Source organism: Bombus vancouverensis, chromosome 6, assembly GCF_051014615.1.
Source record: "Bombus vancouverensis nearcticus chromosome 6, iyBomVanc1_principal, whole genome shotgun sequence".
Taxonomy (NCBI): domain Eukaryota; kingdom Metazoa; phylum Arthropoda; class Insecta; order Hymenoptera; family Apidae; genus Bombus; species Bombus vancouverensis.
The window spans coordinates 5,121,502-5,148,467 of NC_134916.1; the positions used below are offsets into that span (position 1 = coordinate 5,121,502).

Here is a 26,966-nt window from a genome sequence, read left to right on the forward strand (position 1 = left end):
TCCATTAAAGAAGTAGTAACTTAACGATATCGAGTTTATATCCGTTATCAGATTAATTGCTTCCTCTTTCTAATGGAAAGAACATATAAAAAAGCAAAAAACCGATAGTTGACGATATCGATACTATCTTGTCTTTATAATCAAAGCTACTGGGATTTCACGTATCTCGAACGTCATTCTCTTTGGTTGCGCTTATTTTCGTTCCTGATAAAAATCTAATATTTTGTTTATCCTTATCAACGCGATGTATGCCCTCGGAATGTATATAAAGTGATCGATACAGTTTCTGTCAATCACAGTATTGTGAATCTTCTTAGCAATATGTTCACTCTGAGTGCTTCATTTGTGCTCTGTCTTGCAGTCGCCGCATTTGGTAAGTAATAACAACGGAAAAAAAATCTTTCAAAGTCTTCATATGTGCCCAACATTGAATTTCTTTACATACTCTATATTATATACTAACTATATCTATATCTTAAATATAGCCTTCACGCCTTAAGCAAGTCAAAGTAATTAGTTAATTCAATTGTTACCAAATGTTTTGAGAATGGAAATAAAATTCGGTGGAAAGTGAATAAAAGTTTATGGAATTGAATGAAATTGTCTTAGGAAGTTTAAAGGATCGTTTTCTACTTTACTCGCTCAATGCAACTCTTTATTTCGATAATTTTAATTTTCTCAACTCGTTTAGCCGAGTACGCGGTACACAAACGATTACAGTGACTAAACAAAAGTAAGACTTTATGCGTGAAGCTATATGAAACCACGAATGCAGTAACCTTACTACGATTTTGTCTTGGTTAGGCTTCCCTGAAGGCCAAATTGTCGGTGGCAAAGACGCACCAGTTGGCAAGTTTCCCCACCAAGTATCTCTGAGACAGAACGGAAACCACTTCTGTGGTGGCTCCATCATCGACTCACGTCACATTCTCACCGCAGCTCACTGTGTCCAAGGGTATGTACTATAAAATTTAGTGCACAAAGAATAGTAAAATTAAGAAGCTGTCAAACAAAGCAGATACACGGAAATCATATTTATTAAAATATATTTACAAAAGTATCATCGCTTGCTGTCATATATTTATTAATATCTTACTAAGCTTCAAGTTTATCACTGATTGCTGAAAATTTTAAATCAATGGAACATGTTGGTCTTATAGACTGAACAACTTGAAAAGTATTACCGTCCACGCTGGAACGAATCAACTGAACACAAATGGACAGTCTTACGGAGTGGAAAAGGCCGTTGCGCATAAGGGTTTCAACTCGAACACCCTTCTTAACGATATAGCTATAATTCGCGTGAACGAAAATATCGCGTTCAACAACTTGGTGAAATCGATCAAATTGGCAACCGGTAGCAACACTTATGAAGGATCAAACTGCATTTTGTCCGGCTGGGGAACTACCAAAGTAAGTTCGAAACATAGCCGTTTCAACAATTACTTGAAATTATAATAATTAAAGAATGTCTTGTTAAGAAATTCGAAACTTCGGAATTTAGAATTTTCGTATTCGGAAGTATTCAGAGCTTAGTTATAAAAATCATATTAAGTTTATTTTTCTATCGGAATGATACATTTAACATGTATTTCGTTTACAGCTCGGAGGAAAATCACCAAACAACTTGCAATACATCAACTTGCTCGTCGAGAGCCAATCAAAATGCAAGCAAGCCCACTGGAGAATTCAAAGTTCCCACATCTGCACATACACCAAAGTTGGAGAAGGTGCATGCCACGTGAGTATATTTAACACACTTTGTATTTGAACGATGCATGCTTTTTCATCCAAATACGAATTTAAAAATTGAGATCAGTAATACTAGAATTTCTAAGACTTCTTTCGTTCGGTGAAATATCAACCTTATGAACATTTAATTGACGACTAATCTTTTCTTTTCGAATTTCAGGGTGATTCCGGCGGTCCACTCATCCACGATGATGTACAAATCGGTGTCGTTTCCTTTGGACAACCTTGTGCCGTTGGCAAACCTGATGTATACACGAGAGTGTCATCCTTCATACCCTGGATTAATTCTCAGAAATCTTATCTTATGAACGAAACTGAAGAACAACCGGAAGACGCCATCTACATTGCTTAATTTACCCGTTTCTAATATTTCCACAATAAATCCTGAATTTTTATATTTTGATGATGGAGTACTCAGTTTTGAAAGGTATATGAACTTGAATGTAATCGTCACTTTTGTATACAGCAAAAGTTTTAAAAAATTAAAGTCATCATTTTGCAATAAAGCATGTACGTGTTAACTATCTCTTTTTCATCTCTATATATATATCCCTAGCTTTTTTGAAGAGCTGACCAATCAGACGAGCTATTTATATGATTTACGAGATTTTTATTCAAACGGAATATTTTATTTCTCATTATATGAGACTTCATGCCTCTTTATATCTCAGTTCGTCGGTAGTTACACGTGCCGAACTAGAAAAATCTCAGTGTGTTTCCTACGCCCTCTGTTATTTTCTGCAGAAAATATAGGAATTCCATATATTCAACTCAATCGTCAAAAGCGATAAAAATGAACCTGGCATCTTATAAGGTATCGCGTCACATGTTCTGTAATACCGACCATTCAGAGGTTTTATTACGCCCTCTACAATTTATAACGTCACACGAGTATAGTTAAACCATTCGAACGCGCTTCGTTTATTTAAACAGAACTTTAATTAGTATACGTTTAAATAAGCTTCTGGTGAATTAACTTATTTAAACGCGAATTACTATTATATGAACGAGAAATCGTAAATAGTAAGGACATTTAGTACGCTCTTATCATGTGAATCTCAGTTACACGAGCTTGTCCCGTGACAGATTCTAATAAACGGAATTCTACCGTATGTTCAATTCACGAATCATACACAACAATTGAAAGCAAAATACAAGCTATTGTGATCATTCATAAAGGATTATAATTGTAGACGTATTATATTATAGACGTAACATGAAATACTTTCCGTGTTTCGCGATTTAAAGGTTTATAGTACATAACTATAAAATCGTAAATTATTATTGTAAGGAAAATAAAGAATTCTACAGCATGCATCTATACAAATTGAATTAACGATTGATTGAAGCAATAATTTTGAATAAAAGGTACTATGTTCGTAAGTTTTCAAGGTTCTGACCACATAAATAACTTTATCTTATACACTGTATATAATCTATAATCTTATCTCTAACTAATAATGATGTGAAAATTATATTACTTTTATTCTGATTACTACGAATATTCAAAATCACTGCACCGCTCTTTTTTTTCTTAATCTGACTACACTTAAGCATAATAGATATAATGTTCTTCTTTCGTTAAATAAAACTACGTAAATAACTAAATTAATAATTCAACTAAAATAATACTTCAACATAATCATATATTAGAAAGTAAAATATACTACTCACGCATTGTTCGAGTTTATACTGAATGGATATTTTGGTAGTCCTCCTGGTTACCAATTTGATTCCCTTTTCAACACCTTTTATTTCCCTTTAAGGTATTCATTTATGAAAATACTGCTAAACATTTATTTATTTCATTTTAATGAATATTTTTAATTTATAAATATTATTCACTACTTAAAGTTGTTATCAATTAATGGAATGAAAAATGTGGAAAATGAAGATTTTTTTATTATACAATTTCAAAATTTTGCAGGGAATTATTATACATTATTGAAAGGACAAATATTCTGATAAAATATTTTACACGGAAAATTTTTCACGGAATCAAAATATGAAAAATAAATAATAATTAAATAAATGATGCATTTGTAGTAGTAATAGTTCATTATCAGAATTATTTCTTTTTTGTAATTGTATCGTCTACAGTGTATTCCATTTATTAATAGTAAAAATTTTGTATGTAAAGTGTTCGGTAAATGAAATTCAAGATTCAATGAATCAAGATTTTATCAAACATGGTAAGACCTAAGCAATCATTATTATTTGTTATATAATTCGTAATTATAGCGTAATACATCACAGTAATTATGAATTATATATCAAATAATATGAATTAATTAATTGTGATTGCGATTATGTTCTTATATACTAATTAAACAATCTATTAAATTGTTAGTAAGACTATCATTGATTCCTAAATTGCGGATTATTTTTTTTCTTTTTTTTTTTTGTTAATTAGTCTGTAATAAATCAATGCCTATTGAAATATTACAGAAATATGGAATTCTCTACTTCATTTGCGATTACAAGATGTAAATATATTTTATCGAGGCAATTGAGAAATAGGAAGTAACAAAATTACGTTCGAAAATTTAAATAATTTAAATAAATATTTTTTAATACGCTGTTTTTTAATTTAATTTAAATTATTGTGAAGAAATCTTAGTTCGTTAGTTAGTTCTACGAATTACACTATTTAGCTAGAATCTTTACCACATACGAAAACGAATGAAGAGATATATACATTATATCTATTAGTTATGGTCATGCCTTGTTTGACCATTTTCAATTTCGATTACTTTTCTAGTCCATACTATTTTGTGAATGGTTGTATTTTCGGTTTAAAATTACCGCATCTTGGGAAATTTTCTGGTGGTTTTGGCATATCAGAAACCTCTCCAACTTGTAAAGTGACTTCCATACCAGCAAGATGATGAAAAATTTGATGACAATGGAGCAGCCAATATCCTTAAGAATGAAATAAAATAAAATCGTTTAGTTATTGTTCATATAAAATCTTTAAAATCTCGATTTGTCAATATTCACGATTACCTGGATTATTTGCGCGGAATCTAATTATGGCATATCCGTTGTTTGGTACAGGAATGTCGTCTTTTCCTTGTGGAGAAACGAAATTCCTTTTTATTTGATTTTTCTTTTCAAGTTCTTTAAAATATTCCAGTGTCATCTTATTCGTAGTATTCGAACTTGCAGTGGCACCCAAAGGTTGACCTAAGCCCATAACATAAAATATGTATCCATGCAAATGGAAGGGATGCCGTACAGATACCGTGTCAACTGTAAATTACAAGATAGTACATGTATATATTAATCACTTTATCAAATAAACATTTTGTAAAGTAATCTGTTAATTCCATATTTAGATAACATTTAACATACACTCGTCTATCAGAATTATTTCCACGATAGAATTCAATGGAATTTTAATCAAGTGAATACACGTGCACGGAGCTCCTGGACGGCAGTGGGCTGGTAAATTTTCGGCGTTACAAAATGCATCTGCAGGTGTGTCATCCAACTGAGTGAGTGGCGGGGAGGATGGACCAGTTGAACTTATACTGTTTATCATCGTGGCTACTATCCAGTTTGGTGATGGAACTATTAAGATTAAAAAAAAAAGAAAAGGACTAATCATATGTTCTTTCAACAAACAAAAGAAAATAAAATAATCGGACAACTATATCCATATCTTACCCAGAAAGTTCTTATATGTGTTAGGTACGAACACCTCTTCCGGTTTATACCTCTGCATGGCTATAGGTAGATACAATTTTACATCTGGTTCTTTTTTCAAAATATCTGGGTCGACTTGCAAAGCGCTGTTTAATCCATTGCCACAGATATAGTTGAGCGTAGAATTGCAAGCGGAACTTGCGATATCTAGTACCTATGATTATAGTAACTAAAATTATATATTTCGTTAACTATATTATTGCTATATCTTACCACTACTAAAGCCACCATTAAAATAAATATATCTTTACCGATTCGGTAATTGAACATTTTTACGATTCAGTTAATCAGCAATTCCATATAAAATACGAGAAGACTACTTACTAGGCCATTAGGAATAGGATTATCAAAAGTAGGTTCTTTTGTCTTTGGTGTAATAGATGCTCCTTCGTATTGTAATAAAGCTAATTGTTGGATACGGTTATAGGTGCAATCATCCAATCCACGCAGTTGTATCCAATAGGCACCAGGTGTTTGATTAGTATTAATAACAAAGTCGTATCGTTCTCCTGTGAAGTTTGTCCGAAAGGAAAATTAAATGAATAGAACGACAATTTTATTAATAATACTATTTTGCATTTTTATTAATATCGTACCAGCCAGAGAAACTATAGAATCAACAACGACAGGTTGCATAGGTTGACCATCGGAAGCAATAACGGTAAGACTATGGCCTTCGATAGTCAATTGTGCAGGGCAAACGGTACAGAAGGAGTTAATTAAACGAAAACGATAACGTTGATTAGCACCTACGGTGATTACTTCAAAGGGAATGTTTGACGTAGCGTGACTGAGATCCTGGGACGGACAAAATTAAGAAATTAAGTTAATATATGGTATTTAATACATAGTGTCTTTAAAATGTAAATACTTTGAAATCTATTGAGATATGTATAATTTTATGTGCTAGACTAGATTTGCTGCGTAGTAGTGATACTTGTATGTGAATATCAGTGTGTGGAAGTATGTATATGCAGGGCGTCTCGAAAACAAAGGAATGTAAACTGTTCAGTTAACAGTCTGGTGTGGAAGAAGGTGAGACGCGTGCAAGTGTGTATCAATGGATATCTTTGAAATCGTTTATCAAATAAATATATAACTATTCTAATATAAATTCTAAGTGTAAATTTAGTGTTCCTATAGCATTATTTCGGCTATTAAGATCTAAAATTTTCAACAAAATCATACATGATAAAAAGGTATATACTACTATACTGTATTACGTAATCAAACTTTAGAAATATTTGAATATAAAAATACGACGATTTTATTTTAATTATTGGCTGAAATTTTCTATGATAAAATATTTTAAGTAAGAAAATCAAACTCACAATGTATCTTCCTTTTCCGTTAATTAAGAACGCATCGGCATTCTGATGAACTGCGCCAGCTCTACGACCTGGAAATCGACCCGTAGCCTCTTCTTTAAACCAATCGTTAATAACGATTACGTGATTTGCTAGGTCAAAATCATACAAATTTTGATAGGGTTCATCTTGCGGTGGTGATCGTACGATGAAACTTCCAAATACACCATCCAATTTTTGCGTTGCTGTGTGAGCATGCCACAAATGAGATCCCCAGTTATTAGCAAAAAATTGATATCTAGCAAAAATATAACGTTCTAGTAAAAATTCTTTATTTCAAGTTACTTGATACTCTTGTTTGATGAATGTTTTATAGAATGTTCTATGTGATTTGCTATCCTCTACTAATACAAATAATACAGGTAATACAGATCTTCTTGCCTCGATTATTATTACGACTATCATTATCATAATTAGAATAATCAAATGAAATTTTATCTCATAAGACTGTTCTAGGATGAAAATTCGTATTTTTGAAAGAGGTTCAATTTTAATTGAATTTCTGTATTATTTTTCTACGAAGAAGATAAAGTAACTCGAGGAATGTAAAATTGAAGGCCACAGATGATAACATATCTAACATTTCCTGCTTTTTATAGAAGAGCAATTTTCAAATTCAATACATTATTAATTCTTGCCTTTGTCGTCCTTTTACATGTACTTTTTTTTTGTACTTCAAAAATATTAACAATATTTAGTACGCAGAATTATATGAATTAAATTAAATTAACATGAAAATTAATATTACTCGTTCTTCACAAAGCATCGTAGAGTTTTCATTTATTTCACGTTAAAATTTTAAACACACTTCGACTTATTATGTTTTCTTCGTGTGCTCTTTAAACCTTTGCTCTATATGCCTTCGGCATATTTTTCTAGCGATATTACCAACTAATCGACGCAATAAATATTTATAGTTTAAAAATTTTTTATTGTCACCGCTGTGGCGACATCCTTCTGCAAATTATTAAGTAATAGTAATATATCAAAATGATCGATCATGAAAGCTACAATGTAATGTATCACAATTAAATTTTCGCAATTTTAACATAATTTTTAAATTTTATTTTACCTAAATGTGTCATGAATCATGATCGGACACTGTGTCAAATGTGGGACCCCATCGTAATGCGCAGAACCATGTTGGAGGATACCATGCCAATGAACCGTAACTGAATCTGACTTTAACAGATTTTGAACATCAACTACGACGTAATCTCCTTTGCAAACTTGTATAGTTGGCCCTGGTATCATTCTATTCACAGTCAAAGCCATCCGCTGCGTTCCATCCCCGGGAACGCATTGACAGTTAGGGCATAAAGTGTTTGTAGCGTTAGGCATACAGAAATTACACGCCCTGAAAATGAAGAATTACTCCTTAAATTTTATTCTTTACTTTATAATTGATTGTTTCTAATTTACTTGTATCTTATTCCTCAATTTACTTTAAGTATTCCTTAAAATTTCTATCTGAAATGAAATTTATCATACGTAATAAAATATATACAATCTTTGATACTTTGATACGGAGGTTAAACCTTCTGTCATCGAACTTTTTAAATCGCAAAATACTCACAGTAATAATATTGGAATAATTAAAGAACAAATGATCACAAATTTAATTATAAATACTACATAAGTAAATACCTAGTATTGATACTTCAAATTACGATGATAAGTTGTGAAAAAAATTTTAATAATTTCTAGACTTTTAAAAATCCAACATTTTTTTACTTTTTAATTTGAAAGAAGTTTAACGAGTTTTCAATACTAATATTGCACTATTATACTCACTGGCCATTAACGGGATAACGTTCAATTACGAATTTATAGTAACACGTCTTTGATTCTCCTGGTCTACATGTTCGTGCACACTCGGCAGCATTTGACAAGGAATAATCCGCAAGAAGTTCGTCAGTTAAACAGTTATTTTCATTAACAAATCCCATTCCACTAACGCCGGGCGCGTAACCCGCAATGATAGATTGTGAGACTGCATTCTGAACTAGGACCGAAAGATTAGATCACACCTTTTTCAAATTATGTAGTACATAATTACATAAAAAATATAATTAAGCTCCACTACGAAAGAATACATTATCATATATTATAAACATTATTCCATTTTCGTGACAGTTTTTGAACTATAATATTGTTAAAAAACTAACATACTACACATATGGAGTTGAAAGAATTCAATATTCAATAACACTAACGATAATGTAATGTAAATTTTGTTAGTTTCGGAAACAAATAACATAAAACAGTTCTAATATCTACCGGATGTATAATTGCTGCTTGCGTGTTATTGAACGATAATGAATTATTTCAAAAGAAGAGAGATTCCTACCGGTAAGAATAAGAACAAAGAGCAAAGAAGTTCCCCGCAAAAGATTCATTATGAGATCGTAATTCTTACGCACTGGACTGTGAAATTATGAGTTTATATAATATCAGTATTTAAACCTTTCTCTCAATGAAATTTGGATTAATTATTTGATAAGATTAATACCTTTTCGTATAACACTTACGTACTGTTTCTTTGACTACATGATATCAGTTTTTTTTGTGTGATTTGAAAATACGTAATTACAATTTGGAAAAATACATATCACTCTACCGATCTACGATATAGCTAATATTTTAATTATTACGCTTTCAAAATAGATCATCAGGTGGGATTATTACATGATTGAGGACTTCTGATGACTGAGGAATTTAGTCTTACGTGAACATACATATCTACCCATTTAGGGAAGACCATATTTTACGTCTTTAAAGAAGAAGATTATATTTCACTAAATATTTTAAAAATAGAGGAAGACAAACGAGTGAAATTAATTCGTTTGACAAACTTGAGAAATAAAATTCTTACACCCTTAGATAATCCACTATTACGTACAATACAAAATATTATTTGTAGTAATAAGGATCAATTAGATGGGTGTAGAAACGATTATCAAAACTATAACTTTTTTTATGTTTAATTTACACATATTTCATTACATATAGCCAAGTAGTTGATATAAAAATTTTGATGTTATCGGAGTGGTTCGTAAACATTGATTAAACATTGGGAAACTTATCGCACATAAAATCTTCGGTTTTATTTTTACAAATCATCGCTTTATCCATCGTTATAAGTATTTTATCATTTGTGACAGCGAATGTTCTTTTACTTTCAAGAGACGTCAAGATATTTTATATCTCTTATTTTTAATATATCATCTTTTTGCTCGAACGAATGGATTTTCGCTCATATATATTATAGATATCATAAAGTATGATTTGCATATGCATATGGAAGTATTTGTAAGTGTTTAAAACATTTAAAACATTTAATACTTAAAACGTAAAACATTTTTCCAGTTGTTAGTTACGTCGTAATTTTAAATGAATCGTGTAAGACACTATTTTTGATAAAAGTTTTTTTTTTATTTTTTCTTTTTTTAAATTTTTCCATCGAGACAACGATCCGTTATAACGAAACGTGATAAAGTGCACGCGTACCGAGCGAAAATTCAAAGTCGATTTTCTCGAAAACAAAGCCTCAAACGAAAAATTTTTATTCTATATTTTCGCCTTCTTTTTTCGCGTAGAATCACCCCCTTTCCGCTTATACCACCAGTTACCAACCACCCTGTATATGCATATGAGTTTTATCTTCGAGATAACAATGATACACATATGATTGCTAATTTTTTATTAAATTCAAGGGAAACTTTGACTTATGGCAAATACGATTTCAAATATAAAATAAATAAAAGATAATTTCAATTACCTTCTACTACAGTCTTTTTTATTCCAATATCTATATATAAATTTAATCTTTATTTCCGAAATCAATTTTTATCTGATTTTAATCAGTCTTATCGCGTACTATACTTCACATATACAGTCTTTGAACATTCAATAAAAGAAATAAAGAAAGTTACTTTTGTTTATAAATATTTACTCACTTTGTTTATAACATAACACGTTCCTATATCCTGCGTTACAAAAATATTTTTAAATGTACAACGACCTTAATTTCTTAATATTTTCTTTTAATTTTCACGCTTCAATTTTTTTTATCTGGCCTATCTATGTGTATCTAGATTATGACCATAGGTGTTAGCAAAATGAGATTATTTATGAGCGTATGAGTAACATACATTTTTATCATTCTACTCAACTTAATCATTAAAGCGAATAAATTCAATGTTCATATAAGTACGTACAAGTTAACAAAAATTGGATAGATTTCAATTTCTAGCATTATGTACATATTGGCTGTCTTTTTAATTATCACTTCCATTGTTAGTGGTAAGTTTGTTTCCCTAATTTTAAAAAGTTAATTTTTTATTCGGCACTTTAAAGCTGCAAAATATAGAAACAGTTCACCATAGATCCGTTTAATGAAATAACAAAATTTTGAGATTGTGATAAAGCTCTTACTTCATGATTATTAATATTGCACTTATTTAATGAAAGTTAGTATACTATACTACACAGTGTATTTATTATTTAAGGCTCGGTTCCACGTATAGTGGACGATAATGAAGCTGAAGACGGTAAATATCCTCTTACTTCATGATTATTAATATTGCACTTATTTAATGAAAGTTACTATACTATACTATACAGTGTATTTATTATTTAAGGCTCGGTTCCACGTTTAGTGGGCGGTAATGAAGTTGAAGACGGTAAATATCCTTACCAAGCGTCAATCAGAATTAGAGGTTCACACATATGCGGAGCATCAATTATTAACCCTTATGTCATCCTTACCGCCGCACGCTGTATTTATAAGTAAGAAAAGTATTTATTAGTAGAAAGAAAATTTACATAAACATCTTAAACAAAACATTCTTTGTATTCTTTGTATTAGAATATCATGCAAAATTTTCGTATTACACAGGAGAGCACATTATAGAGATATAGTAAAAGGTCAAAGTTGAGAAATATAAATAAATACGATATACATGATGAAATATACGATATATATTGTCATCTTAAAAATGCAATTGATGTTGCATTAAGATCTTATTGAAGTTAAGACGATATTACCAGGCAAACTGTCATTATGAATTGAACGAAATTTCAATTTATAATATCAAAGCTACTAAAAATGTATCTATCAATGATATTGATAACGCTATTTCTTACACAATTTAATATTTACCTTAGATACAGTCTATTAAATCTAAGTAGTCCCTTTCATTGTTGAGAAACCACCAAAAATAACTTCGAACCATGAAATTTCAAACATCAGAAAATAAAACAATAAAAGATAGGTTCTTACTTCATAAACTGTACTTTTTTATAAACATATTTGTCATTTTGCCAATAATTTCTTTATTTCTCATTATTATATATTATATAACTTTATAGGAAAGTACCATCACAAATGACGGTTATTGTTGGAACCAATTATTTATCCCAACCTGGTATTGTTCACACAGTCAACAAATTGATTTGGCACGAATTTTACAACGAATACCTGATCCATAATGATATCGGCTTAATACTCGTAAATGGATACATTAAATATAACGACAAAATTCAGCCGATTCCACTCGCAAGAGTATATTACGTACCTCAAGAAACAAACGCTGTGGTAACCGGTTGGGGAAAATTAAACGTAAGTGGTTTTATAAATTAAAATTATTGTAATCGATAAATACATTTTAAATTACAAATTTGTAGAATATTTTTAAAATTGGTTGCAAGGATTATTTATATGTTGCATTTATTATATAATTAGATAAAAATATTCGATGGAACTTTTTTTTCAACAAATTTTCATTGCAGAGTGGATCAGGCGGTATGTCTAACGTATTGCAAGCGCTAAATGTAACTATAGTGTCGCAGGAAGTGTGCCAAATGTACGATTGGATGGCAACAAAAAATAATATATGCACGAGTGCAAAACGGAATCAAGAAGCTTGTTCCGTGAGTGCATTGAATTTAGTTTTATAGTTCATTTGACTATAACGTTTGATCAATAAGATAGAGTTTTGTTTCGTTTCTAATAGTTGTATTTTTGGTAATACCAATTTGTAGTAACTCTAATTTCGCGTAACAATGATAAATTTTAATTTAATATAACTCTGTTATGAAGTCATTGAAATTTATGTCGATATTGCTTGCCTTAGGGTGACCCTGGTAGTCCTTTGGTTTTTAATGGTATACAAGTGGGGATCGTTTCTTATGGTCGACCATGTGACTACCTCAGCGTGTACACCAGAGTGTTTCCTTACGAACAGTGGATAAATAATATTACAAGTAATTACCATGGTATAGGATCTCAAGTAAATTCAAATATGTGGTCTATATTGCTGCTTGCAGTATCAATAATCGTCTTCTCTTTACAGTAGTAAAGAGTTTTGTCGTAAGAGTATTAAGTTTTTTATTAACTTTAAATTAGAATAATCAGTAGATACCTATTAAGTTGAAAAATAAAGATGGAAGGAAGATAATTGATATACAAATTGACGATATAAATTATAACTGACGTAAGTTGTATAATACCATTAAAACACATATTTTTTCGACCACCCACAAAGTGAAGGTAACGGAAATTTATTCGCGAATATCAGTAAATTAACAAATAACGTGATAACTATTATTAAAATTATAATCTTATACTAGTGAAATTATTTACCTAATTTACTTTAATAAAATTAACCGGAATTAAATAGAAACAAAAAACCATCGGAAACTATATTTTTACAATATCTTAACAGAAGGTCATAGAAGTTGTCTAATTGATCTACTAAGACATCCACTTCGTAGTCTAATTCTACTTCAGTTTCAGCCTTTTTTCAATGGGAGGTTTGAAATTACCGTATTTCGGGAAAAGTCGAGGTACAGTAAATCTTCTTGTTCTCCAATATTGAGAACAATCTCCATACTAATTACTTGTTGATAAATGAAATAACAATGGAATAACCAATATCCTTGACAATAAAAAATATTGATCAATAAATTATTGTTATTATATAAACTGTTAATTTTCAACATTGTAAAATATTCAAATATTTATAAACACTGCTTTTAGAAAATTTTGCACAGATTTAAATATCTAACTTGTAATTCCTTATACAAATCTAAAATATTTCGATAATTTTATGAAGTGATCCTCAAAATGTTTTATGTTGGGAAAAATATGGACCAGCTAAACTCACAGCATACATATTGTTTGTGCTGAATCGAATTATAACACATCCATTATCCGAAACAACAATAGTATCTTTGCCTGGAGCATCCAAATTTTTCTTTATTGTTTCCTCCTTATCAAGTTGTTTCAGGTAATCTACAATTGTAATTGACGAATTTTCTGACGTTAATGAATAAAGTCCCAGTGATTGACCCATACTCATAACTATGTATAAAAGAAATAACTAATCGGAAACAATGATGTCTACTTACTTCTATAGTAATTACTTCTAAGGGAATAATTGTAGTACATTACCATTCTGCTACATATGTCGTAAATATAAAATAATTTATAGAACAATCGTTTCCAGTTGTAAAGTCTGGAGAGGCAAGAATAAAAAAATTGTTTAATCAAATCTTATTCAACTCAACGTTTTTAATTTTTGACTCAACCTATCGTTAAACGAATATACTTACTGTAAATTACCGCTTCCCATTAATTAATACAGCATCAGGTAGCTGTCCGACAATATCAGTTCCGCGATCTGTAAATCATTCTGTATATAATTCGTGCATCCAATCGTTAATAACAATTACATGACTTAACATGAAATCAATCTCGAAATATTATCTATTAGGGTCTTGTTTCTTTGGAGTGCGTATGACAAGGCTACCGAAAATTCCCTCCGAAGGGACATAATTTCTATCGTTCTATGAATTCCCATTATTTTGTATATATATTTAAAAGTGTATATGTTTTAAAATCACTTATAAAAATACCTAAATGTAGAACTAGTTGCAATTGGACATTGCGTTACACTAAGTACGTACACCATCGTAATATTGATAGCCATTCTGCAATACACCATGCCAATGCATCGTCATAGTATCCTTCCCAAGCAAACTTGTATACGTGGTCCTGGCATCATTCTATTCACAGTTAAAACCATACGTGACACGCCATCGGCTAATACACGATCTGACAATCGACGTGAATCGAATAACATTAAGAAAACAAAGATCACAGAGAGATGCTTTACAAAAGAAAGATATGGTATAGTACAAGTATTTAAGTCTTCTAAGAGATTAAAAATATATTTTATTCAAAAATCCTGATAGTAACGCGACTATGCTAAGAAAAGATGTTAAATGATTAAATGAAGAAAATTTGAATTCTTGATAAGCTTCTAATATTTATAAAATTTTTAATTATGATAACGTTCAATTGCAAAATTATAGTAACACGGTTTTGGTGTATCCGGTTCATAACAAGGCGGACACACTGAAAAGCATTTGATAGAGAAGGATTCTCAAGAATTACGTCGTTCACATAGTTTGTCACGTTTATTGGAGGTATACTATTCACTCCAGATACATAACCAGTCAATAATCTATACCCTTCACTCTTAACTACACCTAAATTTTAAGACAAATATATTAAAATATATTTTTAGTATCTTCTAATAATTACATATATATAAATTACATAAGACATTTTATATTTATGTATTGTAATTCACATATTAAAGAATGATGCGTTTAAATTTTCTATCTTCCTTATAGTTTATAAAACGTATAATGTATTATCATATAGTTTATAATAACTAGTGAATAACGAGATATGATAGCTGTAAACCACTATTTTATATATAAGAAAAACATTTTTTAAGCAATTTAATATCACATATAAAAAAAGTTTCGTGCCAAAAAAAGTAAATACAAAGCATAAAAGTATTTTCCAAATGAAATTCATCGTGGTAACAAATAAAAATCATACTATCCTATATTCTGATTTTGTTCTTATATATGTAGGTATAACACCATGATTGTTTGTCTACTTTATATCAAGAAAGATCTTTCTCATTGAAAAAATTGAAAATTGCCTTATCAGTAATGTTAAGTGGTTTTTCCACATACAATTTATCTAAAACATGTGCAACTGCAATTATATATATGTCATGTACATATATAGATTCCTTACACAATGAATTTGTTCGCCAAATTTTGTAAATCTCAATAATAAAGTGATAAAAAATGTGTCTTTCATAAAGAGAAAAAGCAAAAAGAATGTTACAAATTCTTTATCAAAAATATGAATAAAAATGCTGATCTATGCAACTTATTGTAAATGTGTCACATTAATCAAAAATTATTCTAACATATACTCAACATTATGTGAAAAATGATGTAATTGTTTCATTATTTTATTGTGTTATTGAAAGACCAACGTATTATAGATCAATGAATTTGTCTTGTGACAGATTACATGCCTACTTAAATGAAAATATATAATTCTACTTAAAAAAACAAATAGGCCGCCTTGAAATTTCGAAGCCATATACATATAGATAGGAAAGCTTAAGAAACAATTGCGTATAACAAACTTAATGGAACATCTTGTATAGTTTTTTATTATTCTAACGCGTATATTATTTCATGACGTACTATCCCGCAGCTATGCCCGCGTTAGCTTCAGACGACTAAGGTATTGTAAAGATCATTTTATAATATGCAATGATTTGGTAAGACCCATAAAATATAATAAGTCTACTGTGATAAGCTATCCTTGTCAGCTTCATTTTGTTATAGATATTTCCCTTATTTTTTTGCATCTTTTATTTGTCCTGTTACACTGTTACAGTTGCAAATAATTTTTTAACAGGCTTGTACTTAATTGATAAACGAATATTGCAATTCATTTGAATTCTGAAGTTGAATTTCGAAAAATACTCAAACACGTGTTTGTTTATTTTTAATGAGTTCATATGCCGAATTCCACATCTTTAACTGTAGTGATACGCGAAATGTGGCTATCTCTTGAAAAAAAATTTGTCGCCCTTTGTATCTCTTTAGGGTGGATATTTCCAAAAATCCTTTATTATCCTATGTCTACGTCATAAAAGAAAATATTTCGTGTTTCTAGGTATAACGGTTTAATAAAATTATTATTAATAAAACTTATTTAATAAAACTAAAACCAATCCATTTATCAACAGAACAGCTGTATATTTACAAACGAATGTATATATTTACATTATGTCATTATAGCGTACTTCTGCACCTCTAGATCCACAGAGATCTATTGAAAAAATTTACCGCAAAATTGACGTTGACCTTAAAATTCTAAGTTAAATTCTTTATTGTTGCATCGTATAAAACTCCTCACGAGGAACAGAAGTCTCAAACTGTTGATAAATCACTACTCCACCGTTCTCTTGAAAAATGATGATAAAGTTCCATTAGCTCTTGCATTGATATTATTTACAATGCTTACATTTCACATTCACATAGAATGTAAACAACGAGATATTAATGAAAAAAGGAGAAAATTATTCGTTAGCAGAAGTAGCTCACCATAAATAGAATAAAGCAAAAAAATCTTTCAAGCAAAAGCTCAGTGGCGTCGAGAAAGAGATCTGATATTATTAGTTTGTTTGCAGGTGGACACGTAAAAGATATAAAAAGGTAAACTGCAACTTTTTTAAATAGAATTACAATTCTTTATGTATGATTCGATGCATCTCGTTATTCCATATAGGAAATTATTTAGTTGCTCATAGTAAAAAACAAGTATACAGTTCAAAAATATTGTAACAAACTATGTTTTTGAAACAAAATAACAAACGTAGTAAATAAAACGAGTAAGTTTTCCTGGCATAAACAATTAAATAATTAATATACTAATGTGAAATTGCAATTTGATCTTGAAGGTCAATCTTGCGCCACATTTTTTTTCAGATTTCCACTGATCCAAAGGCAAAATCACGATATAGTGGTCACGTTCTAATTTAATTATTTCCTTATTTGCATTTTTTATTACCCTTTTTTCTATTTGTGATAAAATTTAGTTTAAGGAAATAATTTTGTAAGACCGATAAATTATAAAATGAAGTTAAAATAGTCGTTTCGAAAGGGCAAACAGAATAACACCGACAATTTGTTCAATAATCATTTATTGAACAGTAGAATTTGCAATCATTTGCGACTTTTCTTGTATTATTTGTTCTGCATGATATACTTTCCAACAAATAAGATAGTCTCTAGTAACTTTAAATAAAGTATAATAGTTGATCACAAGAAGCAATGTTATTGATAACACTTGATACCAATCAGTTGTGCGTAGTAAAATAAGTAATTGTGCACAAACAAGAAGAAGTTGCAAGCCCAATATTGAACAAAGTAACATTGTAGGATTACTAAATAAAGCCTGTGCAAAATAATCATAATTTATTATTATTAGTTATTTTTGCAGTATACTCATATGTATGATGAAAATAAAATTTATAACAAAATAAGTTAATATTGATCACGTACATAAAATCTGTAATGATTTGAATTTCCTGGTTCTGCTACAGTACAGAAGCCTTCAGAACGATAGATTTCTTTATTATGTCTCACAACTGAACCATGAGGCCACAAAATAGAATCATTCCACACTTGGGCATAAGTATGACTACTGCGATTTTCAATTTTAACCCATCGACCTAGGTGTAATGCCGCTCTATGTAAAACATCACAGTACCTAAATAATTATTGTATTCATCAAATTTCTGCAAATGAATTTTTTAATACAACATTCACATTATACAATCTTAGAACAATACAGCACGTACTACTAAAGAATTTATAAGATTGACACAACATAAATTGTTACACAATATAATTATATAAATACATACCTGACAGGATAAGCATGTGAAAAGTGAGCACTTATTCTTTCCAGCCAAAACATAATAACATGTTGCACAACCCATGAAATATTAAAATGTAGATGTTGAGGTACAAATATAATGGGTGCAATACCACATACATAAGCACTACTAGAAGATGCAAACAAAGCTCGTTTCAAACGCCGATTGAAATCGGACCTTAATGTTGAAACTTCTGCTCTAATTGCTGATGCATTTAATGAACAATTATGTAAAGGTTTGTCTACACAAAAAAGAAGATTAAATTCATAAATTTAACACTTTGTTAATATAATAATAATCATCATTATTAGTATAAATATAAGTTTTATACCCATCAGAAACTTTGTTTTCTTTTCATCTTTACCATATAAAGGTGTCGATATATCAAAGAAAGGTGCTGCACTTATACCAAACATTACAAAATATACAGATAAACTTCTGAAACAAAGTACATACAGTAAACACTTGATATACATATGATGTATGATGAATGATATACATATATAACATATCAATATATCACACGAGGATCAATAACTACAATTTAATAAAGTAATACAGACGGATAACATAAGTAAAAAATCTTCATTGAGTTATGTCGTTCAGCCATATGGTAAAGACACCAGCATAATATATTCATCACAATGATTAGTAAAGTTATCCTGAAACATAATATTTAAATTATCCTAAATATAAATTTTACATTATATATATAATGTATAATTTATAGCAAAATATACCTCATCATTTTTTGAGCAGTAGGTAACCAACGAACTGGTGATGAAACATCAATAACTCGATGCAATAAAGAATAAATAAATTGCCTTGCAACCATAATTATAATAAATACAAGCAAATAAGGATCTATTAAGTAGAAATTCTGAAAAATTGAAGTCACATGTTTTTATAAAAAAAGATAAATTATAATAAAGAATAGATGACTTAAAATAATAATAAAATATTCTAATGCACATACCATACTATAATTATTATAAGAATGAGGTAACCACCAAACAGTTCTATACAAATTAAGCATTTGTAAAGAAGCTGCAATAATTGACACAACTAAAGACAACGCTTCAAAAGTTAAATGACCATCCACAGGTACAACTGGTATAGGTACATGTTTTGGTACTAATGCTTTCATTCCACAAAGTTCTGACTTTCTATCATCTGCACCATTTCCAGCTGTCCTTTCTCCACTATTACTTCGTATACCAATATTTGAAGATACAGAGAAGTTAGCTTGGGATTTACTCTGTCCATTTCTACTAGCAGCATTACGTCTTCCACCAGGCATAGTGTTTGATTTTACATTCTAGTTCATTTTTTAAAGTTATTTTAATTTATTATGGTTCTTACATATTTTTAGCTTAATAAATCACTTTTGAAATAAATTTTATGGTAACATAATTTAATTTAATGGCGTCAGGGAACTGTCATTTTCATTTATATCTTTGTTCAAACTACAAGACGTATAGCATTAAAATATATATATAAATGCGTATATTTTATCTCCTAAGTTGTTTATATGTTTTTGAATACTTTTATTTAGCAAAATTTAACAATATACTAATTTTAATGATAAAAGAGATACATCAAAATTAATTTAATCAGCGACCTCTCATATACTCGAAATTAGTTACAAAATGTTTATTTTTTTGTTTTGCATACAACATACATATACACTAGAACACAAGCCACAAGATTCACAAGCACAAACTTAGATTTCTTGGACCCCACAAAATAGGATTTCTGAAGTGCAAAATGATATGGTAATACATAGCGTACTCTATACGCAAAGTAAATGAATTATAAAATACATAATATAAAATATATAATTATAAATATCAGAAAGGGAATTATTAACATCTTAGCATTTATATAAATAAAATTATTAAAACTGGATAGTTGAATAAAAGAATTTTTGTATTATTCAATACTGAACATGTGTATTGAAAGATTTAATTTTTTCACACTTCTACTTGCATGTCTAACCATGTATGTCTAGTTAACTTATTCTACTTTTAAGGTACATGACATTAAATTACATATATGAATAATATAATTCCAATACGTCCTATTAATGAGATCAAACTAATATACTTCCTGAAATTTTTGTATTACTTTTCTTGCTCTTTCCTTGCTTTTTTCTTGTTGTAACAGACACACGCATAAATTGTATACATACATTTATCGGCATATTTGATTTTTATTCACATACATTGTATTATATTTTGTTGATTTCATGTGTAAATTAAAGATTTTGTAAATAATTTCATGTATACAATTATACAAATGAATAATGATTTTTAATCAATAATATGAGAATTGTCAAGAATAATAAATAATATTTTGAATTTAAATCAAAAGTCATTTCCATCAAGTGATGAATCAAAATAAAACGGTATTAAAATGTCAATGGTCGTTCTAAATGTATAAATGTGATTCTAACTTAAATTAAATCTTTTTGAAATTAAAAAATATATAAAATACTTAGTTTATATTAAATTGGAAACCTTTACAAAACAACATAGTTCTCCTAGATGGCACTGTTTCACGATATAAAAATTTATATATTTTATGGAACAAATTGAATTCTCTAATATATTTAATAAGAGAACACCATAATTACTTAATGTAGTAGATGATATTCTAAGAAATGTGTATAAACAGAGAGGAGTGTAATATAAATAATTGCTTCTTTACACATATGTACATGTAATAAATAGCTGTGGTGAAGTGACAATGTATGTCTGTCATGTTGTTTCTTTCAAAAATTCAGCTTTTTATCAAACTATGAAGAATTGCGAATTATAGCGCAGTGGCTATTAATTCTAGAATATATTTTCTGAAATGTATGTGTATTTTACGTGAATTTTAAATTCACTAAAACCATTATTTGTCTTTATTCCACAAAGTTTATAACTTTAGTTTTGTAAATTAAAGATCATTCTCCTTTTGAAAATTACAGCATTCATTATTTTATTTTAATAGACTAATTAATCAATTTAATCAAGCTTTTAGTATTTAATCTCAGTAAATAATGCAAGAATATTGTTAATTATAACTATCTTCTAATATATACATATGTGTAGATGTTTAATCCTGTTCAAATAAAACATGAATGTATGGGAATAGAAGATGTTAACTTTGGTGATAAAGTTAATACCTCAAATAATTCCAAATATCCAACATTTATTGAAGAAGATGTTGATTATAAATATAATGAGATATCACATTTTTGGAGTCACGCACAGTTATCAAATGAAATACATCCAAAAAATGAAATTCATGGTCAATATAATTTATTCCAATCTGAAGTAAGTTTTATAATTTCAATAAATGTTTTTATTGATTTATTTTCTAAATCATAAAACCTATATAACATTTCAATAAGAAACTGACTAATATTAAATATTTTAGGAAAATACTTCCTTAGCATATATGAAAAATTATGTACAAAATAATACAAATTTTCAAATTAATCAAGAAGGAAATTTGAATCAAATGAATCAGCAATGTCATATAAACATGAATCAAAAAGCTGAACAGTCACAATGTCCTCAAAGTATACAAGCAGCAAAGTTTACAAGTCAAATAGTATCAATTTCAGAGCCTATATCTTCCATAAAATCTAATCGTCCTGGAAGACCACCCAAAGGTTCTTCAGACACAAACGTAGGAAAAAAACTTAAATGTCAATGTGAAATATGCTTCAAAGAGTTTGGACATAAAAGTAATTTATTTATACATATGAGAACACATAATGGAGAACGTCCTTATAAATGTAATCAGTGTGAAAAGTGTTTTACCCACAGTGGAAACTTAGCTATCCATATGAGGACACACTCTGGTGAAAGACCTTATGGTTGCCAAATATGTGGAAAAATGTTTAGTCATAGTGGAAACTTATCGACTCATTTAAGAACTCATTCAGGTATAAAGCCATATAAATGTGCTGTATGTGGTAAAGAATTTAGGCATAGTGGCAATTTATCAATACATGAAAGAATCCATTCCGGAATTAAACCATTTCAATGTAAGGTTTGTGGGAAAGACTTTTATCATAGTGGAAATTTAACGACTCATATGAAAAAACATATTGTAAATATTAACACTAGCATTAATCAATGTGAAAATAATGAAAAGCAAGCATTATGTACTGCAAATCTTAATAACACTACATCTATAAATTCGTTCAATAATTTATCAATGATTCAAAATACTAATGTCAAACTGATGCCTATTGAAAATAATATTGTTCCTATAAAAAATGAAAGTAATGATGAGGAGTCAACAAATGCAGTTGGGGTATTAACACCAACATCAACTTAAGTATGCTAAATAAATACTTTAATGATAGTTTAACTTATGAATATATTTTGTAATTATAATTGCTGTAAAAATGTATTATCAGAGTTTAAATTTCTTAATGATCAACAATTGCATCAATAATTATGGATATATAAATATATATTTTTTTGGAATTATAAGTTTTATATTGTAAAAAGTGAAATCTCTCTACATGGCATCTTTGATATATAAAATACAATTGAAAATATGTGCAATTACACATAATATATTAAGTATTTAACTGTATTATTATATAATATGGTAAAGTTATCAAAAAATTACAATTTTTTAATTAAACTTTTTGTTTATTTTATCACTTACAGCAACATTTCAGTTAAGTATTTTAAAATCTCTTTTTATTCTACTCCAAATAATGTAATATTAAAAAATATATTGATATATACTTTCTGTATGAATTTGATCTATACTACTGTTATGTATAGAATAAGCCAAAAGTATACTTGAACTGAAAATTTTTTTATAAAAATGTTAATGTACTTTTTGTGATATTAAAAGATTTTAAATTTCATGTAATATATATGTCTTAAATTTGTATACTCATACTCCTGACATATCATTTTAAAGAAGATATTGTATAAATTTGTATAAAACACAGTCTTCATGATTTATTTATGTATAGTAAAATATGTAGAAATTGCTTTAAACATATTAAATTATAATTAATATATTTTATTTCAGTTGCACATTGTTAATAAATACTATATAAGCTAAAAAAATTACTTAATTTATATAAATTATAAATACTTCGAAAACTTTAAAAAATGTTATGTAAACAACATTAAAAATTATCTTGGACTTTCTATCAAACATTACATAAACATGTATCATAATACATATATGTATAATGTATTATATGTATATACGATATTTTAACCTATGTGTTTTATGCAGATTTTGCACATTTAAGTGACTATTATTTTACAATGTCAAATATGTTTATGCATAAATTCTAGTGTATTATGTCTGTATTTGTGTTTAATAATTTTTTCAAACTTTGTTATATTTGTACATTTTACGTACTTGTATTTGGAACGTAAAATAACTGTTCTTTATAATATTCTATAACATATAAAAATAAATGTCTACTATCAGGATATCAGCTTCCTACATTTATCTATATTATGAATATTTTTATAAAAATTTCTATATGAGTTTTAAAATTGAAGCAAAAAGATCTCTTCTTTCTCAAAATTTTTGGTACCAACTGGAAATGCTAGCAGTTTTTCTCTGATAAAATACATTCACGTCATTTATTTATAATTAGTATTAATGATATTATGTTATAGACTTGTATGTGAGTTACATATACTACATACTACATATTCATTCTTGTTAAAAAAATCATTGGTACAGACTAGGAAAAATGTAAATATATAACATAAATATTTTTTAATATAATTAGAAATTGTTAGATATTAATATCAGATAAGTATACCTCGTTTGTATATGCGTATATATAGAATTATGTGCGAATGTACGTGCGCACTAATTATTTTGTTCTCAATTATATTTCTCAACTAAGAAATTTTATAATTCTGTTCTGACAATGTAAAAATGTAAAATTGCAAGTTACTGAATGCATAATTATAGTCAAAATATTAAGAGCGTGCCAGTCCAAAAATTTTTTACCTCATTTTCTAGAAAAAGAAAAATTAATAAAATTTCTCATACATAAAATTTGAAATGCAATTATACTATGCACACCTAATGTTCACTTGTACACTAACTATGAATATCTGATCATCGTATAACATTTAAAGGCACTGTCATGTTTCGTGGTAAGCGGTAAGTAATACTTGTAGCGAGATTTTCAGGTAGCTCATGCCAAATGAATTTTCCTGTAGCAGGTACATCTTCCACAGGTAACTTGAATGATACTAATAATGTTAAACAAAGTCCATCTCCTCCTTGCCCTCCACTGAATTCTAAGGAAAGTATTCCATGTGGTTTATGCTGTGCAACTCCATTTCCAAATAATTCCTAAACAATTTATGATAGATTATAATACAAAATTATCTATATCAAAAGGTAGATATTAAGAAATATTTACCTTCATAAAGTTATGTAAAGTAGAAAGAAGGTTGCGATGTGGATTAATTTCACAAATTGGTAAATGGAATGGCATGGTATCTGATACAAGTACATGCAATTTATTCCTGTTGATAAAATATAATACATAATTGTATATCAATTTAAAACTATAAAAGGAATAAAATGTTGGCATTTTATGAAGATTTTTGTACTTTAAGTCTATACAATCGAATATGCATTATTTACATCTTAAACAAAATAATTGTTTATGCAGTTTGTTAAATAAAATAAAAAAAAATATATATATAGTTAGTAATTTTATAATACAATTGATACTATTATTGTGCACATGTTATGCATCATAAAATAATCATTTCCAAATATTGTTAATCATAATTTACTTATGAACATCTACGTTGTTAATAGTACGAGTTTGAACTAAAATGAAAAAGGCAAGCATTTTATTGCTATAAATGTATATGTACAAGTGCATGTGCATGTAAGTGTACCTACTATACTCCAACCTAAGCCTTCATCCATATTCACAGTCATAATCAGATTGTTGTTGTTCTTTTATGAAAACTATCACCAGTGACCTTATACTGCAAGCGTAAATACTAAAGAGGAATCAAGCATAAGCACTGATATATTTATACAAATAAAGTTGAAACTTCAATGTAAAATAAATTTAAATTAAGCATATTTCAAATGTATGTAACTTACGTTGATCTTTTTTTCGAAGTGATTGATAGCCGCAACAATAATTTGGACAATGGTGTACTAATTGGCATTAAATATGGATGTTGTGGAATATTCTTATTCGTGACATAAGTTTTACCTCTTTCTATCAAAGATATAATATCATGTGATCTGAGTGACAGATCATTTACATTATTCACCCAGCATGCTTGTAACGATTCTTCATTTGCTTCTTCTAATGTTTTTAATTTACCACCAGTTATTTTGCCAGTAAATACAAATCGGAACCATGAACCAGTTGCACATTCTACTAATATCAATGTTTCTGGATCTAATGTAAGCCCTGTTTCTTCTAAGACTTCTCTTTTAACAGCATCTAATAAATTTTCATTAGGTTCAACACGACCAGCAGGTAAATACCATTTTCCACTGCAAGTAGCTTTTGCTTCTTGCATCATTAATACTTCCCCTTGATTATTTATCACTACAGCAGCAACAATGTATGTTACAGTTTTTTGACAAATTGGTATATAAGTACTAGGTGTTCCTTTTCCTCCTATGACACGTTTCTTTTGTATAAGTTGTTAATAACTAATAATAATTGCATAAGAAATGAAAGATAAAATAAAACTAAGAGAACAAATGTATGAAATCAACAATATCAAAAATTAAAAGAACTAAATGTTATAATTTCTAACATATTTTTTTGATTCATTTATAAGCTTCATAATAGTATATAATAAATGTTAACTAATTGCATATATATATCAATGAAGTATCATTTCTTAAACATTAACATTTAATTACACATAAAGTTCACTTTACCTATTTCATCTTGTACCGCATGGGTACTATCATGCGTGTCACCAATTTCTAATGGATGACCAGCTAATAATAATTCAATTTGTTTTTCAATAGATAACGACATGTCAGTATAACAGCAATTGCTTTAAAATATACACAAAACAAATATTCAAATTATATCTTAGATATCATATATCATTACTACTAATTTAACGATAGATAAGGTTATAAACAAAGTGAAAGTGATAATGATCATACAATTCATACATAATTGAATTAGGCGTGTGCATCCTGCTGTAGTTGTAAGTTGTATCTAAGTCATCACTATTCAGTTCAATCTGGTTGGATTATCATCGTTCCTATATCGAATTCCCTATGTAATACTTAAAAGTTTTTT

General features: G+C 28.7%; 6 protein-coding genes across 15 annotated transcripts; 3 read left to right on the forward strand and 3 right to left on the reverse strand.

The window, feature by feature from the left end:
* Nucleotides 1-213: 213 nt before the first annotated feature.
* On the forward strand, nucleotides 214-2,273 carry LOC117160278 (chymotrypsin-1). The gene is made up of 5 exons (XM_033340933.2): nucleotides 214-373; nucleotides 805-955; nucleotides 1,161-1,413; nucleotides 1,604-1,741; nucleotides 1,913-2,273. Exons 1-5 carry the CDS (start codon nucleotides 322-324, stop codon nucleotides 2,102-2,104), a joined length of 786 nt encoding a protein of 261 aa, XP_033196824.2. The 5' UTR covers nucleotides 214-321; the 3' UTR covers nucleotides 2,105-2,273.
* A 1,789-nt stretch (nucleotides 2,274-4,062) lies between these two features.
* Nucleotides 4,063-14,644, reverse strand: LOC117160272 (uncharacterized). 2 transcript variants are annotated; one of them, XM_076619110.1, is made up of 12 exons: nucleotides 14,445-14,644; nucleotides 14,241-14,347; nucleotides 11,527-14,124; nucleotides 8,622-8,832; nucleotides 7,900-8,184; nucleotides 6,792-7,065; nucleotides 6,057-6,258; nucleotides 5,785-5,969; nucleotides 5,422-5,614; nucleotides 5,107-5,325; nucleotides 4,759-5,004; nucleotides 4,063-4,674 (listed from the first exon to the last, which is right to left on the reverse strand). In XM_076619110.1, exons 4-12 carry the CDS (start codon nucleotides 8,774-8,776, stop codon nucleotides 4,520-4,522), a joined length of 1,914 nt encoding a protein of 637 aa, XP_076475225.1. In that variant the 5' UTR covers nucleotides 8,777-8,832; nucleotides 11,527-14,124; nucleotides 14,241-14,347; nucleotides 14,445-14,644; the 3' UTR covers nucleotides 4,063-4,519. The 2 variants fall into 2 exon arrangements, with proteins under 2 accessions (XP_076475225.1, XP_033196817.2); XM_033340926.2 differs by having other exon boundaries at nucleotides 11,527-11,606; nucleotides 13,997-14,347.
* LOC117160270 (chymotrypsin-1-like) lies at nucleotides 11,087-13,231 on the forward strand. The gene is made up of 6 exons (XM_033340925.2): nucleotides 11,087-11,132; nucleotides 11,339-11,380; nucleotides 11,471-11,618; nucleotides 12,201-12,450; nucleotides 12,621-12,761; nucleotides 12,965-13,231. Exons 1-6 carry the CDS (start codon nucleotides 11,087-11,089, stop codon nucleotides 13,184-13,186), a joined length of 849 nt encoding a protein of 282 aa, XP_033196816.2. The 3' UTR covers nucleotides 13,187-13,231.
* A 127-nt stretch (nucleotides 14,645-14,771) lies between the features above and the next one.
* LOC117160268 (transmembrane protein 39A) lies at nucleotides 14,772-21,195 on the reverse strand. Of its 7 annotated transcripts, none has more exons than XM_076619115.1 (8): nucleotides 20,765-20,866; nucleotides 19,635-19,976; nucleotides 19,399-19,538; nucleotides 19,222-19,320; nucleotides 18,990-19,096; nucleotides 18,647-18,899; nucleotides 18,282-18,489; nucleotides 14,772-14,897 (listed from the first exon to the last, which is right to left on the reverse strand). In XM_076619115.1, exons 1-8 carry the CDS (start codon nucleotides 20,849-20,851, stop codon nucleotides 14,787-14,789), a joined length of 1,347 nt encoding a protein of 448 aa, XP_076475230.1. In that variant the 5' UTR covers nucleotides 20,852-20,866; the 3' UTR covers nucleotides 14,772-14,786. The 7 variants fall into 7 exon arrangements, with proteins under 7 accessions (XP_076475230.1, XP_076475228.1, XP_076475227.1 ...); XM_076619113.1 differs by lacking the exons at nucleotides 14,772-14,897; nucleotides 20,765-20,866 and adding exons at nucleotides 15,297-18,174; nucleotides 21,178-21,195; XM_076619112.1 differs by lacking the exon at nucleotides 14,772-14,897 and adding an exon at nucleotides 15,297-18,174 and having other exon boundaries at nucleotides 20,786-20,892.
* A 6-nt stretch (nucleotides 21,196-21,201) lies between these two features.
* Nucleotides 21,202-23,556, forward strand: LOC117160259 (uncharacterized). 2 transcript variants are annotated; one of them, XM_033340904.2, is made up of 3 exons: nucleotides 21,202-21,408; nucleotides 21,757-21,981; nucleotides 22,085-23,556. In XM_033340904.2, the coding sequence occupies exons 2-3, from the start codon at nucleotides 21,757-21,759 to the stop codon at nucleotides 22,994-22,996; spliced, it is 1,137 nt and encodes a 378-aa protein (XP_033196795.1). In that variant the 5' UTR covers nucleotides 21,202-21,408; the 3' UTR covers nucleotides 22,997-23,556. The 2 variants fall into 2 exon arrangements, with proteins under 2 accessions (XP_033196795.1, XP_033196794.1); XM_033340903.2 differs by having other exon boundaries at nucleotides 21,202-21,516; nucleotides 22,085-23,555.
* A 134-nt stretch (nucleotides 23,557-23,690) lies between these two features.
* Nucleotides 23,691-26,888, reverse strand: LOC117160260 (8-oxo-dGDP phosphatase NUDT18). 2 transcript variants are annotated; one of them, XM_076619117.1, is made up of 5 exons: nucleotides 26,591-26,888; nucleotides 25,790-26,321; nucleotides 25,086-25,191; nucleotides 24,763-25,015; nucleotides 23,691-24,672 (listed from the first exon to the last, which is right to left on the reverse strand). In XM_076619117.1, the coding sequence occupies exons 1-4, from the start codon at nucleotides 26,691-26,693 to the stop codon at nucleotides 24,776-24,778; spliced, it is 981 nt and encodes a 326-aa protein (XP_076475232.1). In that variant the 5' UTR covers nucleotides 26,694-26,888; the 3' UTR covers nucleotides 23,691-24,672; nucleotides 24,763-24,775. The 2 variants fall into 2 exon arrangements, with proteins under 2 accessions (XP_076475232.1, XP_076475231.1); XM_076619116.1 differs by having other exon boundaries at nucleotides 23,695-24,672; nucleotides 24,740-25,015; nucleotides 26,591-26,886.
* Between the last annotated feature and the right edge of the window lie 78 nt (nucleotides 26,889-26,966).

Coding starts and splice junctions, on each gene's coding strand:
- LOC117160278 (XM_033340933.2), top strand. CDS start 322: ATGTTCACTCTGAGTGCTTCATTTGTGCTCTGTCTTGCAGTCGCCGCA. Junction 374..804: donor TCTTGCAGTCGCCGCATTTG/GTAAGTAATAAC, acceptor TGTCTTGGTTAG/GCTTCCCTGAAGGCCAAATT. Junction 1,742..1,912: donor TTGGAGAAGGTGCATGCCAC/GTGAGTATATTT, acceptor TTCGAATTTCAG/GGTGATTCCGGCGGTCCACT.
- LOC117160272 (XM_076619110.1), bottom strand. CDS start 8,776: ATGGGATTTGTTAATGAAAATAACTGTTTAACTGACGAACTTCTTGCG. Junction 5,326..5,421: donor CACATATAAGAACTTTCTGG/GTAAGATATGGA, acceptor TAATCTTAATAG/TTCCATCACCAAACTGGATA. Junction 4,675..4,758: donor ATTCCGCGCAAATAATCCAG/GTAATCGTGAAT, acceptor TTCATTCTTAAG/GATATTGGCTGCTCCATTGT.
- LOC117160270 (XM_033340925.2), top strand. CDS start 11,087: ATGTACATATTGGCTGTCTTTTTAATTATCACTTCCATTGTTAGTG. Junction 11,381..11,470: donor CGATAATGAAGCTGAAGACG/GTAAATATCCTC, acceptor TTATTATTTAAG/GCTCGGTTCCACGTTTAGTG. Junction 11,619..12,200: donor GCCGCACGCTGTATTTATAA/GTAAGAAAAGTA, acceptor ATAACTTTATAG/GAAAGTACCATCACAAATGA.
- LOC117160268 (XM_076619111.1), bottom strand. CDS start 20,851: ATGTATGTATACAATTTATGCGTGTGTCTGTTACAACAAGAAAAAAGC. Junction 18,490..18,646: donor TCACATGCTTATCCTGTCAG/GTATGTATTTAT, acceptor ATAATTATTTAG/GTACTGTGATGTTTTACATA. Junction 18,175..18,281: donor CAAATCATTACAGATTTTAT/GTACGTGATCAA, acceptor TATTTTGCACAG/GCTTTATTTAGTAATCCTAC.
- LOC117160259 (XM_033340904.2), top strand. CDS start 21,757: ATGTTTAATCCTGTTCAAATAAAACATGAATGTATGGGAATAGAAGAT. Junction 21,982..22,084: donor ATAATTTATTCCAATCTGAA/GTAAGTTTTATA, acceptor TAAATATTTTAG/GAAAATACTTCCTTAGCATA.
- LOC117160260 (XM_076619117.1), bottom strand. CDS start 26,693: ATGTCGTTATCTATTGAAAAACAAATTGAATTATTATTAGCTGGTCAT. Junction 25,192..25,789: donor ACTTCGAAAAAAAGATCAAC/GTAAGTTACATA, acceptor TTTTATCAACAG/GAATAAATTGCATGTACTTG. Junction 25,016..25,085: donor CTTTACATAACTTTATGAAG/GTAAATATTTCT, acceptor TAAATTGTTTAG/GAATTATTTGGAAATGGAGT.